The sequence below is a fragment of the Postia placenta genome (genome assembly GCF_002117355.1).
Source record: "Postia placenta MAD-698-R-SB12 unplaced genomic scaffold POSPLAscaffold_19, whole genome shotgun sequence".
Taxonomy (NCBI): Eukaryota; Fungi; Basidiomycota; class Agaricomycetes; order Polyporales; family Adustoporiaceae; genus Rhodonia; species Rhodonia placenta.
In genome coordinates, this window is record NW_020169850.1 from 173,195 (window position 1) to 191,655 (window position 18,461).

At 53.2% G+C, this 18,461-nt stretch overlaps 11 protein-coding genes across 11 annotated transcripts; 5 read left to right on the top strand and 6 right to left on the bottom strand.

Moving 5' to 3' along the window:
• Positions 1-441: 441 nt before the first annotated feature.
• On the top strand, positions 442-1,253 carry POSPLADRAFT_1112134 (hypothetical protein; the record flags this gene model as incomplete). The annotated part of the gene is made up of 2 exons (XM_024483393.1): positions 442-670; positions 727-1,253. Coding segments are annotated over 2 exons (756 nt in total), but the record flags the coding sequence as incomplete, so codon positions are not given.
• A 712-nt stretch (positions 1,254-1,965) lies between these two features.
• Positions 1,966-3,360, bottom strand: POSPLADRAFT_1157269 (hypothetical protein; the record flags this gene model as incomplete). Its single annotated transcript, XM_024487157.1, has 4 exons — positions 1,966-2,009; positions 2,054-2,480; positions 2,641-2,966; positions 3,027-3,360. The coding sequence occupies 4 exons, from the start codon at positions 3,358-3,360 to the stop codon at positions 1,966-1,968; spliced, it is 1,131 nt and encodes a 376-aa protein (XP_024333906.1).
• Positions 3,361-3,939: 579 nt separating this feature from the next.
• On the top strand, positions 3,940-4,401 carry POSPLADRAFT_1036995 (hypothetical protein; the record flags this gene model as incomplete). The annotated part of the gene is made up of 3 exons (XM_024477189.1): positions 3,940-3,960; positions 4,019-4,119; positions 4,173-4,401. 3 exons carry the CDS (start codon positions 3,940-3,942, stop codon positions 4,399-4,401), a joined length of 351 nt encoding a protein of 116 aa, XP_024333907.1.
• A 569-nt stretch (positions 4,402-4,970) lies between these two features.
• On the top strand, positions 4,971-5,961 carry POSPLADRAFT_1036996 (hypothetical protein; the record flags this gene model as incomplete). The annotated part of the gene is made up of 5 exons (XM_024477190.1): positions 4,971-5,033; positions 5,085-5,329; positions 5,398-5,598; positions 5,654-5,718; positions 5,783-5,961. The coding sequence occupies 5 exons, from the start codon at positions 4,971-4,973 to the stop codon at positions 5,959-5,961; spliced, it is 753 nt and encodes a 250-aa protein (XP_024333908.1).
• Positions 5,962-6,419: 458 nt separating this feature from the next.
• On the bottom strand, positions 6,420-7,783 carry POSPLADRAFT_1061814 (hypothetical protein; the record flags this gene model as incomplete). The annotated part of the gene is made up of 3 exons (XM_024481434.1): positions 6,420-7,007; positions 7,060-7,475; positions 7,537-7,783. 3 exons carry the CDS (start codon positions 7,781-7,783, stop codon positions 6,420-6,422), a joined length of 1,251 nt encoding a protein of 416 aa, XP_024333909.1.
• A 486-nt stretch (positions 7,784-8,269) lies between these two features.
• Positions 8,270-9,154, bottom strand: POSPLADRAFT_1041705 (hypothetical protein). Its single transcript, XM_024477960.1, has 6 exons — positions 8,989-9,154; positions 8,875-8,934; positions 8,745-8,816; positions 8,568-8,688; positions 8,465-8,517; positions 8,270-8,414 (listed from the first exon to the last, which is right to left on the bottom strand). Exons 1-6 carry the CDS (start codon positions 9,010-9,012, stop codon positions 8,313-8,315), a joined length of 432 nt encoding a protein of 143 aa, XP_024333910.1. The 5' UTR covers positions 9,013-9,154; the 3' UTR covers positions 8,270-8,312.
• A 392-nt stretch (positions 9,155-9,546) lies between these two features.
• Positions 9,547-10,838, top strand: POSPLADRAFT_1067893 (hypothetical protein; the record flags this gene model as incomplete). Its single annotated transcript, XM_024482243.1, has 3 exons — positions 9,547-9,912; positions 9,969-10,153; positions 10,207-10,838. The coding sequence occupies 3 exons, from the start codon at positions 9,547-9,549 to the stop codon at positions 10,733-10,735; spliced, it is 1,080 nt and encodes a 359-aa protein (XP_024333911.1). The 3' UTR covers positions 10,736-10,838.
• Positions 10,794-12,975, bottom strand: POSPLADRAFT_1157476 (hypothetical protein; the record flags this gene model as incomplete). Its single annotated transcript, XM_024487190.1, has 7 exons — positions 10,794-11,048; positions 11,100-11,138; positions 11,192-12,072; positions 12,135-12,277; positions 12,328-12,430; positions 12,483-12,612; positions 12,724-12,975. 7 exons carry the CDS (start codon positions 12,973-12,975, stop codon positions 10,794-10,796), a joined length of 1,803 nt encoding a protein of 600 aa, XP_024333912.1.
• A 507-nt stretch (positions 12,976-13,482) lies between these two features.
• On the bottom strand, positions 13,483-14,662 carry POSPLADRAFT_1050186 (glycoside hydrolase family 12 protein; the record flags this gene model as incomplete). Its single annotated transcript, XM_024479933.1, has 9 exons — positions 13,483-13,587; positions 13,639-13,661; positions 13,719-13,876; positions 13,935-13,961; positions 14,029-14,091; positions 14,142-14,221; positions 14,278-14,315; positions 14,371-14,478; positions 14,533-14,662. The coding sequence occupies 9 exons, from the start codon at positions 14,660-14,662 to the stop codon at positions 13,483-13,485; spliced, it is 732 nt and encodes a 243-aa protein (XP_024333913.1).
• A 1,136-nt stretch (positions 14,663-15,798) lies between these two features.
• On the bottom strand, positions 15,799-16,493 carry POSPLADRAFT_1174592 (hypothetical protein). Its single transcript, XM_024488296.1, has 2 exons — positions 16,368-16,493; positions 15,799-16,312 (listed from the first exon to the last, which is right to left on the bottom strand). The coding sequence occupies exons 1-2, from the start codon at positions 16,378-16,380 to the stop codon at positions 15,873-15,875; spliced, it is 453 nt and encodes a 150-aa protein (XP_024333914.1). The 5' UTR covers positions 16,381-16,493; the 3' UTR covers positions 15,799-15,872.
• Positions 16,494-16,577: 84 nt separating this feature from the next.
• On the top strand, positions 16,578-18,423 carry POSPLADRAFT_1186033 (hypothetical protein; the record flags this gene model as incomplete). The annotated part of the gene is made up of 6 exons (XM_024489195.1): positions 16,578-16,646; positions 16,694-16,812; positions 16,871-17,071; positions 17,121-17,798; positions 17,860-18,208; positions 18,266-18,423. The coding sequence occupies 6 exons, from the start codon at positions 16,578-16,580 to the stop codon at positions 18,299-18,301; spliced, it is 1,452 nt and encodes a 483-aa protein (XP_024333915.1). The 3' UTR covers positions 18,302-18,423.
• Positions 18,424-18,461: the final 38 nt, after the last annotated feature.

Below are 18,461 nucleotides of genomic sequence, written 5' to 3' on the forward strand. Positions count from 1 at the left end.
GCGATAAAAGGTAGAAGGTACGGGCTGCAGCCGTAGGTGTGCTCCCCGACTCGAAGGCGATATCGAACTTGCTACCTAAATCTACTACCTTTCCGAACACCTACTCCACACTCACCACACGCACAACGCTGAATATACGGTCAGCTTGTTCCCCAGGATGTATTCCGCGTTGCGCTAACAGATGCTTTAATGTTACAAGCACATTTAGAGCATTACCATGTCGCGATCTCTCCTCGCTAAGCAGTTGAAAACTCTTCGGTCGTGTATCCTCCATAAACCCCCCTATCGGAGCGGAATTGTTAGTCTACCTCCTGAACAATACCTACTTTTTTATGGAAAGGGAAGGGATGCGCGGTGAGTGGGATCCGCCGCACGCATTTAACGAGGTGTTGATGGTGATCATGCTGTAGTCGTATCGACCTGGCCAATTGCTCAGACGAAGAGCTGCTGGAGCTCAACGACACTTGCGATGTGGCAACTTTCGGGCGAAACCACGAGAACGTACACGACGAAACGTACCGAAGGGCAGGAAAACTCGATTCTGCGCATTTCTCTGTCAAAGTCGACCTTCTGAACTCGGGTCTTCTCGACCTGATTTGTGACGATCTGCTGGACGATGATTATGAAGAAAGGGGAATACGCGCAGAGATGTACAAGTTGAATGTCTATGGTTTGTTGCACGATGGCTACGTCTGTCTGTGCAGATCACTTACCCATCCATTATAGGCAAGGACTCATTCTTCAAGCCGCACGTTGACACTCCTCGTGGACAGTCGATGTTCGGCACACTCGTCATCGTCTTCCCTCCCCCGCACGACGGTGGATCCTTGATCCTTCGTCACCACGACGAGGAGTGGACGTTTGACTCAGGTCGCATGCTTAGTGAGCAACAAGAACCCTCCCTTGCATACGTCATGTTCTTCAGCGACGTAGAGCACGAGGTGATGCCCGTCAAGTCAGGTTATCGGGTCACCGTGACCTACAATCTGTACTTCTCCCAAGATCGCTACCCCGCACCCAGCGCGACGCCTCTGATGGACACAAGCGCGCTAGAGCTCAAGACAGTGTTCCAAACGCTCCTCGACGATCCCACATTTCTTCCTCAGGGCGGCCGCATCGCATTCGCTCTGTCTCACAGATATCCCATTGATGTCGTGAAACAGTCTATCGATACAGTTGCAAGACACCTCAAGGGAAGAGACGCGAAGCTTCGCAAGATTTGTCACCAGCTATCACTCGCCACTGACCTGAGGGCCATCTTCGACGATGACAACGTCCTAGTGATGACAGAGGAATGCGTCGCCTTCGATGCCTATCCATTGGAGCAGGACAACTGGTCGGAGTTGCGTGAATATGGTGGAAAACTCATCACAAAGGCAAGGGGCTCAAATCGCTACTCTGTGATTGAGCCAGATGAGATTGTTCATTGGGCGAACCCGGCGGACAAGAAGAACTATTTTCAGACTCCCTATGTAGCAGAAGGGAACGAAGCGACTTTGAATTACACTTACGTATTCTTTTGTCTCCTCGTAACCGTTGGGCCGCCTGGTCAGAGGTCCATGGAACCAGAGGACGGTGGCGACACGATCGAACCACTGACGGGACACCCAAGCGAAGAGGCTTCGGACGGTGGGCAAGCTGCAGACGAAGAATCTTTGGAGGACGGTGAGCAGTCAGCGGACGAAGAATCTTCGGAGGACAGTGGGCGGTCAGCGGTCAGCGAGGGGGATCAGGGTGCCATATCTGGCCATGAGTAAAATCAATTGTCGTCCGCGTAGCTTTTCGAATGTCCGCAGCAATCTGCACTGCACAGAGCCAATGATACATTTCTTCGCCTTATCATCTACAAGAATTAGAAGTTCTGCAACAGCATCGAGGATGAAAAGTGATGTTCACGCATCAAACCGGGCGAGTAGGTCGTTGGGAATGAGGCTCTCATCATTGATTCGATTGAACGCCTGTAATTCACCGTCCTGATAGACCAGGCTCAACCTTGCCGAGGGACCCCGCTCAACGAGGTACTCTTGTATCATCGCCAGGGTCGCTCGGAGACGTCTGAACCCCTCCTGTGCTTCCTCGTCGATCTTCTTCATCTCCACACTATCAAGACGGCGTTTCGTCACCATTTCGAAGTCGCCACGAGTGTGTGCCGCAAGATAGTAGAGCGTCGTCTGCGAAAGGTACAGCTGGGGGTAAGAATCTTTCCATTCATATTGATCGACGTAGTTTTTCGAGCGCGTTGTCATTTCGATGATGGAGCTCTGAGGAACGTGTTGGCCTGCGCTTATGACGTCGAGCTCGTTGGTCGAGGCGCCAGCGTCAATGAATGCAGGCTGGGAGGCTGCGCCGACGTTCATGCCGGATAACATGTCTGCGAGACTGTCGGCATCGGTAGAAGGCGCAGGCTGGGATACACTGCTGCCAGATGGGAGACAGGCGTCCACCTCGAAGCGCACAATCAGTGTTAAGCCGTCGAGGTCCTGGGAAAATGCCGTTCGTCAATTCTATCCGGAGGAGGGAGCAGATTGTCCTCACGTATTTCACAATGCGATGATGGCTCGTGCTCTTTTCACAGCCAGACGCTTGTCTTGTGCTCTCATGTTCAAAGCTGATCCCATAGGTCTTACGTGGGCCATTTACCCACCCCTGCGTCCGCTTTTCCCACCTACTGAAGAGTACTGTACGCTTCCCTGCCAGCTGCATGTCGATCCTAAACGGCTTTGCCGAGCCATCTGCGTCGTTGATCCACCTTAGGAGCTTGCGTAGCCCGTTGCGGTCAGTGACGAAGTCTACTCCAGGCCACACGATGCTCTCCCCACTCTCCTCTGCGACTATATCCACCGAATGGAACAGTGGGTATAGTGGAGAGGAGGGCATGCGGTGCGAGTTCGGGTCGACAAATACGAATCCGGCATCTGGGGGGACTCTGTACGGAAGTGGCCTATCGCGCCATATACGGGGTGAGCCTGCAATTTCTCAAGTCTCAGCACATTCGAGGACGTTAAAAGGTCAGGCAGGTGACGCACCAGGTATGATGATGGTCGGCTTCTTGGCGTTGATCCAGTTGTAAGAGCCAATGTAGGTGAGATCCTTGATTGCAATGTTCGCCTCATCCACCGGTTCCGGTTTGCTGAACGTCTTGATATGCCTTGCTGTAAGACCGTCTCGGATTTCCCTGTCGGGCTGAACCGACGCCCCAGAGTATGAGCCACCAGTAAATCCTCCGAGATCGCCATATGCACCGCGTGAGCCGCCACGCCATCCGCGGCGCTGTCCGCCGCCACGCGATCCACCGCGTGGTCCGCCACGCTGTCCGGAAGTAGGGTGACCTCCTAGACGACCATATGTGTTGAACGACATGTAGTAAGCGGGTTTTGGCTTTCTGCCAATGGGAGCGGAAGATGGGAGCAGAATGGAGAGGGCTTGTGAGCGATATCTACATCTGTAGACATGGCGACTATTTGTTAACCTTATACAACGTATCGCACCAAACAGGAAGGCATCTGGCAAGGACGCGCGCGCGCTTGATAGTGGTCAACTACTATAAGCATGACATCCGAGCTCCACGGTAAATCCCTCTCGTGTGTTTTCATATTGTCTCGTATCCGAGGCAAGTAATACTCAAGCCCAACCGGGATCGAAGAAGATTGTAGAATTGACTGGTAGCACGACCGGTGCTATCATTACTGTTGCAATACAGGCATTGGCCAGTGGGAGGCATGCGCACAGTCATGACCACAAACTCTGCATACGCGACGTACATGTATCAAGCAATAAATCCAAAGGTGCACGTACTTCGCAAAACCTCCTTTTTATCTCTATACGGGGCAGGTCGAGTTTGCGCCTTTAAAGTCGCAAGGAGTAGAGCTCAGACAATCCGAGACTCGCAAGTATCGGGTACACCATCCTCGTCTGCCCCCACCATGCTCTCCCAAATCGATGTACCGTTTGGCAGATATTGTGCGTCCTAAGTATTCCTATATTCATAAAGCCACTGATGTATTCACGTTGGCTTGAGCTTGGTCTCGATGGTTTCAAACTACCTGCAGCATATGCTGTCAAAGGAAAGCTGTCTGCGAAGAATTTCCTGGATGAACTGTGCTCGACTTTCTCATCTCGGTAAGCTTCGATATATACCTCTTGATTGATCGCCTAACTCAGCTCGATCTTAGGTACCGTGACATCAAGGACGAACAGGTAAAATATTTCGAATCACATTGCAGGAATGCCGAGATGGTGCCCCAGCTGCGGAGCAAACTCGAACTTCTTTCGAGCGGAACTCTCGGCCGTTCAGTCCCTGCGCTCGTCGACCTCTTTTGCCTTTGCTTGATTGAAGTGAAGGCCCCGTCTTCTCCTACCATTGCTTCCTTCGCAGAACAAAGAATCCGCGAGCCCTTCTAATTAAACAATGGTGCAACACATGGAATTATGTAGAAGAAGGTCGCCCAGTCTTCCAAAGGTTGGTGACCACTATATGCACCCGGCACTTTTGGGTCCTTCTCAGCTACTTCAGTACTTCAATGACTGATTGATTGAATACAAGGTCGCGATACGGGCATCTGAGCCTGGTTTCCTGTCGCATCGAACTGTGCCTTTCTTTGTCACCAATACTAGCGCTAAGTGGACTGGATTTCGACAGCCGTGGTGGAATATCGCGCAAGATTACGATGCTGCAATCTGTCCAAACTATAACTTTTCTGTGGAGTGTGTCATCTTCTCCCTCATAAACATGAGGTGATTCCGTACCCAGGCGCCCTTTCCGCAGTGTGGAGTGCGGATACAGCGGGTCTGGGTACGAGACTAACTATAGGCGGGGATTCAACGCCACTCCTCCCGGCGCTTCTCCTTATCGTGTTCTATTATTGATACATTTTACCAAGCTAATAAATGCACATACCACACGGAGAGATACCACCCTAACACCCTACTCCGAAACTGAGACACACTCGTTAAAGGTAGCGTTCCCGGACATGCCTTCATACCTTATAACCGGTGCTAGCAGAGGTATTGGCCTCGCCTTTGTCGCAGATCTCGTAAGCGCTGAACTTTCCTGGTGATGAGTTTCCTGACTCGTCTGTTTGAAGCTTCAAGCTGCGAGCAACTTCGTAGTTGCTACTGCACGAAACCCTGATGCCTCCCCAGGACTTCGACAGTTACAGGAGCAGTATCCAAAGGATCGGTTGGCGATAGTGCCAATGGACGTTGCAGACACCAGTAGCGTCCGGCAGGCGGCAGATACAGTAGCCGCGCTCCTTCCAAATGGTCTCGATTTCCTCATCAGCAATGCGGGAATCCTTCTCCAACCGGGAGCTGTCAGTTTCGAAGACTGGTATGTTGCATGATGTGCTCGCCCTTCACTTGTCTAACGTTTTCCTGTGTGATATCTCTTCGTGTAAGCAATCTCGACGCACTTGAGCAAGAACTACAAGTCAATACTATCGGCCCGATCAAAGTGGTCCGCGCCTTTCTACCCTTGATACGGCAGAGCGATTTGAAGAAGATCGCCCTAATCACGTCGGTGCTTGCATCACTGGAGATGGCACCCAGCTTTTGTGAGGTTGGTAACACATACTCCCTCACGAAGGCAGCTCTGAATATGTGCGCATTCAGCTGGAGGCCTACAGTTCTTCGGGCTGATTCCTTTTATGAACAGGCTGGGCCGCCGGTGGGGTACAATGCTTCGATCGGAAGGGATCACAATGATGCTCATTGATCCAGGTGCGAGAACAGTCACTGAATACAATGCGGACTCACAACCGACAATGCGCTGGCCCACTGACAGGATATGTTGCGACCGACATGGGCCATGCTGCAGATGACTGGATGCGACAAAAAGCACCAGATGTTCAGAGCTACACACCCAAACAGTGTGCAGTAAGATGCCTACAGATTATCAGTGACACCAAGTTGGAAAATGCGGTGGAGTTCTGCGCAATCGAGGGCGTCAAGATGCCATGGTGAGAGACATCATGAAAGCGTGTATATTATTAAGTTGTGCCCTACTGGCGGCTGCATACGTGTAACATGACTCAAATAAATAAATCACTGCGAAAGTTATATGCCGGCATAGCCTTATATTTGTGCTCGCACCTCATCGCTAATGATAGCCAGAGCAGAGTGGGAAGAAATCCAAATTCCATAGATTAAGCCCAGAGCGCGAGATATTGGGCCCTGTGTTAGTCTGGCGTGCAAGCGTCAAGCGTCTAGAGTCTCTCCGTTTCGAGTCTGTTGTTGCAAGCCACAGTCTCAAATGATCTGACTGCCGGTGAAAGCTTTTAAGACCATTTCATATAAAAAGAAGGGTTATTTAGAACGACTAATCTTTCTAAGGTTGGTGGCGTCACACGCCATATCATTTTTTGCGTGGGTTGGCGTATTCCATTCAACAGTACGGGCACTACAAAATACAAAAGTTATCACTACACATTGAACCGTACGAGGACATCATCGGGAACAACACCCTGCTGGTCATCTCTCTTGAATATCTCCAACTTCTTGTCTCGGTAAACAAGGCTCAGCATGGTCGTCGAGCCATGCTCAACAACCAAATCTTGGATCATTTCTAGCAACACTCTCAGTCGCCTGAACCCACCCTGAGCCTCCTTATGCTCTGGCTCGAGCTCCTTACTACCCAGTCGGTGCTTCGTGATCTCGTAGAATTCCCCGTTCCGGTGCATGGCGATATAGTAGTGAGGCGTCTGGGAGAGATACAGCTGAGCGTATCTGTCCCGCCATTTGTTCCCGCTCTTGGCCGTCATCGTGGTCATCGTGGTCATCTCGATGACAGAGTTTGGGGGAACCCGCTGGCCGGCTTTGATGACGTCGAGCTTGGTAGTCGAAGCGCGGATGCCGATGGAGGCGGGCTGAGTGGGAGTACTAACGCTTACACCCGAGAGCGTATGCGCTAGATTGTCGATATCAGAGGACGCAGGTGATCCAAGATCGCTGCGCTCTGAGATGCAAGCGTCTACCTCAAAGCGCACAACGATTATCAATCCCCCCAAATCCTGTGTGCAGAATGTAAGTACGAAGTCTAGAATACTCATGGGATCCTCTCACATATTTCACTATACTATGATGACTGGTGCCGTTTTCACAACCCGGCGCCTTCCGAGTGCTTTCCTTCTCAAATTGAAAACCGTATCCCTTGCCATCTGCCCATACGCGTGCTTGTTTCTCCCACCTCGAGAGCAGGACCGTTCGTCTTCCCGCCAGCTGCATGTCAATCCTGAATGGATCCGCGGTGTTATTGATCCACCTCAGCAGCTTGCGCAGTCCATTTCGGTCGGTGACAAAATCGACTTCGGGCCAAATGACGCTTCTTCCGTTCTCCTCTGCGACTACATCAACTGCGCGGAACAGTGGGTATAGTGGAGAGGAGGGCATTCGGAACGCGTTTTGGTCCATGAACTGTATCCCTTTGTCAGGGGCAATTGTGAACGGCAACGGTCTGTCGCGCCATATAGAAGGCGATCCTACCAAGCATTACGCGTCGGCTATGTAAAGATTAGAGAGTAGGAACATGGGAGAGCGCACCGGGCACAATGATTGTCGGCTTCTTGGCATTCGTCCAGTTGTACGAACCAACATGCGTGACATCCTTGAGTACAATGTCCTCTCCCGCCGTGGCTTCCGGCTTGTCCAGGGTCCCGATGGGCGGAACGATAAGTCCTTCAGAGATGTCTCTTCTCTGGATTTTCCTCTCGGAGGTGGACGTGCCTCCTGCATTTCTGCCATGCTGCCCCGAAGAAGAGCGACCGCGCTGGGGTGCTTTGGATGACATGTTAATGTGAATGATAAGACCTGGAGCTCCAGAAAGGGGGTCGAAGGGCGATCTGGGCGATGGGTGCAGTATATAAATGTCTCCTATATCACATGCCTGTCTTCTATCAGTAAACCTCAAGTATTCCACTGCGTACGAATACGTAACAATGGAAGATGAAAGGCGTTTGCACCTAATCTGCACCGAACACGCGAACGCCGAGAACAGCACATGATGTTTGTTAGAAGAGCAGCCGGACGCGCAGTCAGTGCGTCTGTACCAGAAGCAGGAGTACTCTTCCCTACAGCGTGCGATTGTACAAGAATGGGGATCTGGCCCCAATCCCTGTAGAATCCACCTGAAGCAAAATGTACATCCTGTTTCAATTTCCGAAGACACGAACACCGAGAGCAGCTTGTTAGAGCCGTCGAAGGCGGAACCATTATTTCCTATGGTGTCCAATCACACTTTTTAAAACATCCCTTCGAGGAGTCCTGCAAGTTTCATTGATACCCTGTCCAGGTTCCCAGAACTCTATCTACTTAACAATTCACTCGAGCTTCTCGAGCTCTTCAAGCCTCGCGAGCACGACGTCTTTGCTGGTTTCTTCAATCTCTCCGGCAAGGAAGACTTCGTCAAGGATTGCGTATACCTGCAACCGCCACTCAGGAGTGGGCTAAGAATCAGACCGCCTGAACTGACCTTGTAGAAGTTGAACACGAGGTCCAGCTCGCAAACGTTGTCGAAGAACGAATCTATCCCAATGAGTATCCAACTATGTCACTATAGGTCCTGTTAGACGTACCGAGCACCTCTACGAAAAGGTGGATTGCCTCGAGGTATGCAAGCTCGTTGTCGTTGGCATCGACGCATACGCAGAAGAAGAGGCCGGCATAGCGACGGTAGATGACCTTGTGGTTCCGGAACTGAGTCCGGAAGACGCGTCAGACAGCACCGCAGTCAAGGCCATCTGCTAGTATACCTCGACGAAATTCGATTGGTATTTCTGATCTCGCGGTGCTACGAGCCTATGCACTTCACCACGCAGCCGCACCTGCGATGTGGGCGTTCCTGAGATGCACCGCGCGCACGTACTGCCACTGACCACACACCTTCTCGTCGTCGTCATATGGAACATACCATTTCGACAGCCGTGTCTTTCCTTGCCGGTTCTGTACATTGTCAACCCTGTGTCCTCACAGCTGAAGTTACAGCCACTCACTGACCTGTACGAGGATAAACCTGATCATAGCGACAGCGTAAATGTCCGTCTTACCGCACACTAGTTCCTAGGAGATAGCTGGGCTGAGACCAGTAGCAAGCTCAGTTGAGCCGTCTGCCTCTCCTGAGTGGGGGAAAGACTACAGCTATATTGATTAAATAATAGCAGAGATGAGCGTAGGGTGGGTTCGCCACAAGCCTCTCAAACGAAACGGATAAGGGTCGGTATTAGGGGTTGGTATCAGGTGTAAGTGTAAGTCAGAGTAAGTATCAATCTTACTAGGGTCAATAATATTGGATTATTATCTTGTTGGCACTGACTGCTATCGTGGTAAAATAGTTTCTATACCACCCTGCAGACTTCTCAGACACCCGCCCCACGCATGGGACTACGGTGTCCGCCATAAAATGATGATGTCTGCATTTTTCACACCTCTTCCACATCGTTATTGTCATGAAACATTCCCATCTGCATAAGCTGTGTTCGAAGAGGCTGCGTCGTCTGAGCATTGAAAAAGCCCTCGAATGCAGGTGAGTCAGACAGCTCTTGTTCCCCGTCCGCCATGACTGAATACTCTTCCGACACGTTCAAGGCTCTACTCGGCAAACTCGTCAAGACGCCCGAGTACTTCAGTCCCGACGACCTCCGAGTAGCACTAGAACATGTGTTCACACCGGATGCGGTTCTCCCCGTGCAGATCGGCTCATTCCTTACCGCGCTGCACATCGAGCGCGTCGAGAGAAGACCAGAATGTCTCGCTGCTGCAGCGCAGGTCTTACGCGAGCGTGCCCTGAAGGCTGCAGTCGAGGACGTAGAGCGTGACTTTGTGGTCGACATCGTGGGGACCGGCGGGGACGGACACAACACATTCAACGTGAGTACAACTGCAGCGGTTGTTGCAGCGGGGGCTGGTGCTAGAGTGATCAAGGTACGCACCAAGCTTTGTTATGAATGAAATGAAAGCCAATACATATCCTACCTCAGCATGGCAGCCGCGCATCTACATCCTCGTCTGGGTCTGCGGACCTACTGCAGTCACTCGGTTGTCTGTTCGTGCCCCCTACCGCAGGGACACCTGTGCCCATCGCAACTATCCCGTTCACCTTTATTCTCGCACCCCACTACCACCCCGCGCTGGCTATGATTGCACCATACCGCAAGGCACTCCCGTAAGTATCATACACAGAGGCTCTTCCCTCCCTCACGCGGTTCTCTTCTGCAGACACCGCACGATGTTTAATGTGCTCGGGCCGCTCATCAATCCCGCGCGGCCGCGCGGCATGGTGCTCGGTGTTGCAGAACGCGAGCTCGGGCTGACCTTCGCTCAGTCGCTCCGCGCAGGCGGTGTCGAGCGTGCATTCGTTGTGTGTGGTGCAGAAGGCCTCGACGAGATCAGCTGTGCAGGCGCGACATATGCTTGGGAACTCGCCGCGGACGGGCGCGTGACGGAACACACGCTGCAGCCCGCTGACTTTGGGTTACCCGCACACCCTCTCGGGGACGTTGCAGGCGGGACGCCGGAGGAGAACGCGGAGACATTCCGGTTACTGCTGACATCGGGAGAGGACATTCCCACGCGCTTGGAGCCAGTGTTGCATTTTGTGTTGATGAATGCGTCCGCATTGTTGGTGGTTGCGGGCGTCGCGCGGGATTTCAAGGACGGGGTAGAGAAGGCGAGGCAGAGTATCACATCGGGCGAGGCGTGGAAGGCGCTCGAAAAGTTCCGCAATGTCCTGAAGGCAACGGTATGATGTACAGAAGAAAGCTATTGTGTACAATTCCTTGTATAGATGCGCGACTTGTAGCCCGTTAGATCTGCTCGATGACACAATCTACCACTGCACTTCTTTTCTCTTGCACTACGACCCGGACTGCCTCCTCGAGCACCGCGCGGATCTCATCTGCGTGCTCGACGCGGCGCCCCCATGCGCCACCGGCAGCGACCGCGATCTGAGCATAGTCTGGCATCTCTGGCTCCGGGCCAAACCCTACGGAAAGCTGCCGCCCGGATACCTTGCTCCCTAACCCGTCAGGGTGCATGCCTAGCAATGACGCGCGTGGGGACTAGAGGGCCGAGTCAGCGATCCTCAGGCGCAAATGAACACTACAACTCACTGCCCAACCTCCGTTGTTAAAGATCACCGTCAAGAAAGGCTGTCCCAGGCAATCAACATAGTTAGGCGGGTGACTTGAGCAGCACGACGCACCGTGTTGTACCTCCTCGCCATCCAGTACGCCGTGCTGGGTACGCCGAACAGAAAGGTCCCGTCGCCAACTACGGCAGCCACCAGGTCATAGTCGATCCCAGCCACCTGCGCGCCGAGACGAGCTCCCACTGCGGCGCCGAGCGCCCAGCCGAGGCTCGATGCCCCTGACGTGATCATGCTGCCGGGGTGCACGGGCTGTATATGATTCCAAACTTCGCCGTGCTTGCTGATCGCCTCGTTCAGCCAGAGCACCTTCTCACCGCGGCTCGGCGTCTGCGACACGACCGCGTCTCGCAGAGCGCCGAGGATGAAGTGCACGGAAGGTATACCACCTGCCACGCTCTGCACGGCCTCAGCGGCGGCAAGGTCGCTCATCCACTTGTCGTGCAAGGCCTGGATGCGCGTGCGGCGCTCGGCTACCTGGGCCACGACCTGTGTGTTAGCAGCGGACAGGTCGGCTGTGCGGATGGCATCGACGAGCTGCCCGAGTGCAGTCTCTGCATCTGCAGTGCAGATCATCTCGGCATCGACGTGCGACCAGCCATAGTTGTGCTTCAGTGGGTCCGAGTCGATAATGAACACCCGGGCGCCGTCGCGAAGTTTGGTGCCCGTGGCTTCAATCCAAGGTACACCGACTTCGAGCAGGATGACGACGTCGGCTAACTCGAGGAAAGCGTTTTTACCATCGACCGACGAGCCGATGAGGTACGGCTCATTGTGGGGGATACATAGGGCTGCACAGACGGATGTATACACTGCAATAGAGCGCAATTGGCAGAGAGCGGTCAAAAGCGGCACAGTGCGAGGATTGCGACCAGAATTGGCGGCGATGATGAGAGGGAAATTTGCTGACGATAGCGCTCCAACAATTCGCTCCACAGCTGTTGACCAGAAAACAGAGTACGTAAGGAGGGCACCTTAACAAAAGCTTGCGTAACCATACCGATTGGCGACAGCCCCCCGGGCTGGATACTAGGCCACTTTGTGAGATCTAGCTGTGACTTGAATATCGCATCGCTGACTTCCTCTTGCAATGTTTCGCGTCTTGCCCACAAATAGACCGGTCCCTGAGGCCCACTTGTCGCGCTGTAACGGAGTCAACACTGTTTGCTCATGCTGAAGTGTACGTGGCGTACAATTGCCATGCGCGCATAAGTTGCTTCGCGGTAGTTTTGCCACTCATGATCTGGGCAGTGTGTCGCATATATTGTCGCACGATAGCAGGTTGGTCCGGTACATCTAAGACAACGTAAGCATCACTATATCATTAGAGTATAGAAGACTTGTGCACCCTGTCCCCACATAGGCCACTCGTTCTTCGAGCCTTTGAGCTCACCGCTCACGGAGAATGGTGATGCCCCTGCAAAGATGATGACGGGGGCCTGGCCTTTATCCACATTGTGTACTGCACCGGCCAGGGCCTGCCAAATTATGCTACATCAGCATCACTTCCGCCAAGCTCGAGGTCGCAAGTTGATCTCGAGATCGCCGATCGTAATGACATAGTGATCGAGATCAGCAACAATACTCACCTGCGTCCCGACATCGACATGTACAATCACCGCTGCGGGCTTCCCTGTGACAGACGCATACCCTTGCGCTGCACTCAGCGCTACCATCTCGTTTGGGCATGTCACGACATCCAGCAGAGGTTTCCCTTCCTCTGCCCGCTGCCTCTCCAGCTCTTCGAGGAAGGCAGGATGGTCATTTCCCCAGTTCGCGAAAATGTGGGTCACTCCTACTCGCGATAGAGTGGCCAGGAACACTGACGCCGTTGTATACATAAGACTGGGTGGGAATTGCCGAGGTGCTGAAAAGGTTGTGGGGAAAAGAGGCAGAACGACCTGCGATTGATCAACGTTTTATATGCAGATGCAGGAAGACGAAGGGAAGGTCCACACATTGTATGATAGTGTCATTTGTGGCGGCGAGCTCGGCCGGGCAAAGGTATACGCAGGACCTACTAACAAGGCAATTGAATCGGCTGAACAAGCATGGCGATCAGATGACATGGGAGGATTCGTTCACAATCGCATGGATTAGTGTCACATAGCGGAGAAGAGCTACACGGATCTGACCGTTTGGAAGAAGGTCTTACGCGCATCCTATCAACCAAGGGCGCTTCGACAGTACATGTGGAAGGAGGGCGGCAGTATCGCTGTGTTGTTTTACCAAAAAAAGGTAAAGAGTGTACACACCGGGGGAGACTTGCATATCACTAAGGCACCATCTTCTCGCGTCATGATACCTCAGAACCTGGTCCAAAGCCAGACATACATTATCTGTGCGAATTAAATATTGACTACGACATGGAAGTTGCTGGTGTACAGGGTTGCAGATCCAGTGAATGGCTCCGTCCCAGATTCGACTGCCTGCAGATACTGTTCACTACTTAGCTAGCTACTTACGTCAGAGCCATTGGAGTCACTTACATCGGAATCAGAGACGCCATAGTTCGCAACGAGGTAGTCTGCATGATGCTACAGTCGGATCAAGTATAGATTTCACTGTCGCGAGAATAGCGTACCGAAGAAGTCCTTCAGATCGGAGCTAAAGTTGTTGAGGTTCCCTTCGGTAGTGACGAACGAAATGGTCTCCCAGTAAGTATTCGGGCCCTCGTATAGATTCCAGGTGTAACCGCCGACCGAGATGTCCGAAGCGACTTGCGAGCCCAATGGACCGGCACTGCAGGCATTTCACTGATGAGGTCCGCAGTTTCGGCTAACGTGGAAAGTGCACGCACCCGCCTTCGGTAGAAACCCAAATCATTCTGGTATCCGGTAAGTCAGCTGGAAGCAAGGATCGCTTTCACATGAGGCGTCAGCACGATGACCCACATTTCAAAGGTTGTCGTATTTGAGCCGGGGTCATCGGGTGTGGTACCGACCCAAATATCGTACCTGCAGACACCCATGATCGATGAGTCCAGCAATGGAATGGGGATACGCACGATACGTCTGCTACGAGATCAGAAGAGATTTCCTGGTACTCCCAGTCCCATGACGTTGGAGCAGAAGTGATGTCGGAAAGCTACGATTTGCCAATCGTTTGTGGCCGTGTGGGTACTCAAAGTGAAGAAAACTGACAAGCATGCCATTCGCTGAGAGCTGGTTCACACTGCTGTCTGCGTTTACATGTCAGCTTGCGAAATTCACAAACAAACCGATAAAGTATCCTACAGCTCTTCACGTCGTACTGGCCGCCCGACCAGGTGTAGGTTGTAGACCATGAGATTGAGTCGCCGCTAGCGCTGTACAGAGTGGCGTTCTGCGATCCAGTACCGTTATCTTGAAATGATGGCATCAACATACTGTACATGGTGAGGAAACGTTGGACTTCACCTTCACCCCACAAGTTCTGACAAAGTTCGTACGCGCCTGAGTCGACACAGGTCCACTGTCCGGTTAGCGTTTGCGAGGCAGCTGCACACCTAGCTAGAATGGCAAAGATCGACAACAATGTGAGCTTCATCTTGAACAAGGCGTCCTGCTTGGCCCGACTCGCTATGCGGAATCGCTCCTCTTATACGGACTCTTTCCCTACGTCATACGACTTTGTGAATGGGTGCTTTGTCTCACTCGTGACAATTCCAGACACGCATTGCAGTATAGCACCACGAGGGCAAGTTCTATAGTGCCGTCAGTCCACGCACTGGAAACGATACACTCCTTGTGAGACTCACCGCATATTCCCAAGGAGACCGGGCCGGGAGGATAACCTTTATTTTGGTGTTATGGAATGATAGGCAGATGACACGAAGTTCAAAGCCAACCTAAGCAGACTGCTCCGAAGACAGGTGGTCCATCCTGGGCTATTCGAAGGATGAAGATCATTTGGAACTAATGCGATCAAGAGCCCTCACGGGCATGCCCATCACAATGTTTTAATATGACCTTCTGTCGCACGTTGGCTCTGAAGTCTTGGAGACTACTTCGAAGTCCCTTTAAGGACTTTTTCTCATAGCGATAGTCGTTCAGCACATACACTCAGACAGTGTCCGCTGTATAACATTCACATGACGGTGCATCTCCTGCGAGTAGAGACCGCATGGTACACCTGTGAATGGCATACAGTCAGCCTTGATGGGCAGCAGGATTCGGGTTGCGTACCTGACACTTAGAACATGTCGCGCATATATGAGCTGCAAATGACCGAGATGTGAGAAGACTGCTCAGCACCGTCATCTACGCCCATCTCTGTGGTGTTCCCTGTTTATCAAAAGTGATCTCAAGGCGTTCACCCCAGGTCCTCCAAACAGGTAACGTATGACCACCTAGTCCGGACCGCCGACCAGGCAAGACACAGCATTCATAATGCGCTGGTGACGAGCGCCCAGCTAGACACCCACGAAACACTGTGCCTGAGTAAAGCTTTCTCATGTGCTCTGGGGGATACACTTGACATGGTGAGGGACCATTGCTCGCGTTTCACAGGTCATTCACGTCTATTGCAGTAATTATACTGCATACACGAACCGCATGTATCATCGTGAATGTGTTAGACCCCCCAAAACCGATCAACGCACCTGACTATTCGCCGCTCTCACAGTGTGACTTTGGGTGTTTATGTTATGAAGTGAAGGGAACTATCGCTGCAGCTGACCGTGATCACATTGACGAAGCGTCGAGTGTGCCTCGCACACCATGTTGGCAGTAAATATCCAATTTGGCGCATTGGTGTATTATGGCGAGGCTGCGAATCCCTGCATCCGCACATACTCGATGTCTTCCTTAAAGAATGTCTGCCCAAAGCGAGTCATGCCTCTCCGCTCATACCAGTTCGCCGTCGACAACCGCGCGTCGCACCACACCACATTGTAGCCCAACTCTGCATGTGCTATTCGAAAGACATACTGCAGCAACTTCGTCCCAATGCCACGACCCTGGTATTCTGGGCCGCATGCAAACTTTCTGAAGCGGGCCGCAGGAACGGTCCGGTCAGAGTCGGGCAGAGGTTCCTTGAATATGGATAAGATTGCGACTGGCTCGTCGCTGGTGGGCAGGAATGCGCCGTAGTGGAAGCCTAGATCGTCCTCTGCGAGGCGGACATGAGACACAGGATGGTTTGGCCAGAGCACGGAGTGTCGTAGTGGAATAGTCTCGTCAGCTGCGATGCGCTTGATTTCTGCGACAGGGTCTCAGAGAGCAGAGGCGTAGACAGCGTAGTTTAGACATGCCAGGTTCGCTCATCGCTTCAAGTGATTGCTGCCACAACAATATACTTTTTTCGATGGTACAGATGCCCTGTAACGGTCGTCCAGACGGAAGAGGCAGTACGAGGGCAGTACGGAAGATGGGAGTCGGGAGGCAAGGTGCCGCGCACGTGAGGCGTCTGCCACTGCGACATTTCTGTTCACATCCTCCACGACTACAATCCACAATCAGCGATGGCAGACCCAACCAAGGCTGAGACCGAGAAAATCTTCAAGGTCTTGAGGGCACAGAAGGGGAACAAGGTAAGTGTAAGTACGACGGGCCTCACGAAGTTGCTCACTCCTCTCAGATGTGCTTCGACTGTCATGCCCGCAATCCGACCTGGGCGAGTGTATCGTTCGGGATTTACATCTGTCTGGAGTGCTCTAGTGTTCATAGAAACATGGGGGTGCACATCAGCTTTGTGCGGTGAGCACGGCGGTGATGCTGGAGCACCACGTCGTTGTGCTCATGCAGCATCCCGCAGATCGACCAACCTGGACAGTTGGCAATTGAACCAGCTCAGGACCATGAAGGTTGGCGGAAACTCATCGGCAACAGACTTTTTCACGAAACATGGCGGTTCGATGGTCCTCAACGACTCAGATACCAAGAAGAAATACTCAAGCCGTGTCGCGGAGCTTTACAAGGAGGAGCTTGCACGACGCGTCAAGGAGGACGCGGCAAAGTATGTATTCCACAACTTGGTATCTACGCTGGCCTCATCCCTCTCCCAGATTCCCCGAGCGCGTCGTTGTTGAGGGTAGCGGGGACCTGCTCGTCACTCCAGTACCCGCTGGGGCTGACGAAGACGACTTCTTCTCCTCCTGGAACAAGCCAGCAACCCCCAATTCTCCTGCGTTCATATCTTCTAAGCCTGTGCCACCGATCCTCGGGCGCGCCGCTAGCGTGCCTTCCGCCAATGGCAGTACCCCGCCCGCTTCCCCGCGCACGATCAGTTCCTCTTCGCTGCGCTCGGCGCAGTCATCCGCTGGATCGCGGCCCAACTCCATGCTCGGTGCCTCTCGACTGACGTCGTCCTCGCCTGCGGTCAGCATCCCCACAGCCGCCCCTGCGCCGCGTAAGTCGAAGCTCGGCGGGCTCGGTGCGAAGAAGGCGGTAGCGCCGCTGGACTTTGCTGAGGCTGAACGGCGCGCTGCAGAGGAGGCCGAACGTGTGCGGCAGCTCGGGTACGATCGCGAGCAGGAGCGCAAGGAGGAGGAGCGTGCGCGCAAGGAGGCAGAGGCGGCCCCTCAGAGCGCAAAGGCGCCGCCGAAGTCGGCGAAGGTAGTGCCTACAACGCCAGTGAGCGCCCTGCCGACAGGGAACGCGCAGGACTTGGAGCGGCTGGGGATGGGGATGAAGCGGCTTGGATTCGGCGCCGTCCCCGCGGCTCCGAGCACGTCAAAGGCGAGGTGCGTACTGCTGCTGAACGTTCGGCTGGCTGGCCGATTGACCGATACCTCCGTGTTGCAGCGCGGCCGACGCCGACGCGCCGACGTTTGCGCGGGAGAAGTTCGGGAAACAGAAGGCGATCTCGTCGGACATGTACTTCGGGCGGAACGCGTACGACCCGTCGGCGTTAAATGAGGCGCAGTCGCGACTGCAGACATTCCAGGGTGCGTCGTCGATCTCGTCGAACCAGTACTTTGGTCGCGAGGAGGAGGAAGAGCTTGGTGGGCTCGGTCCTGCAGGCGACGGGAACCTACTTGGGGATGGGACATTGTCAGGTTTAGAGATGGCGGCCAAGGACGCGATCCAGAAGGTGTTGGCGAATCCGGATGTGCAAAACGTGGGCGAGAGCATCCGGGCGGGTGCACTCAAGGTGAGCAGGATTCGACGGAACTCAGTGTCGGAGTGCTGAGCGCGCCTTTGCCTATAGTTGTCGGACTACTTAGCGCAAATGTCGGAACGGTGAAGGACAACTTGTGCAATGGACTCGTTCGCAGTGGAGCTGTCCCTTCTCATACTGTCGTTGTTGGTTTGAATGTTTCTAAGGATAAAATTTAATAATATAAGGGAGAGGATATTTGACTGGGCATTTGCATAGGTTTGCTCGGCTCGCGCTATCGTAGAGC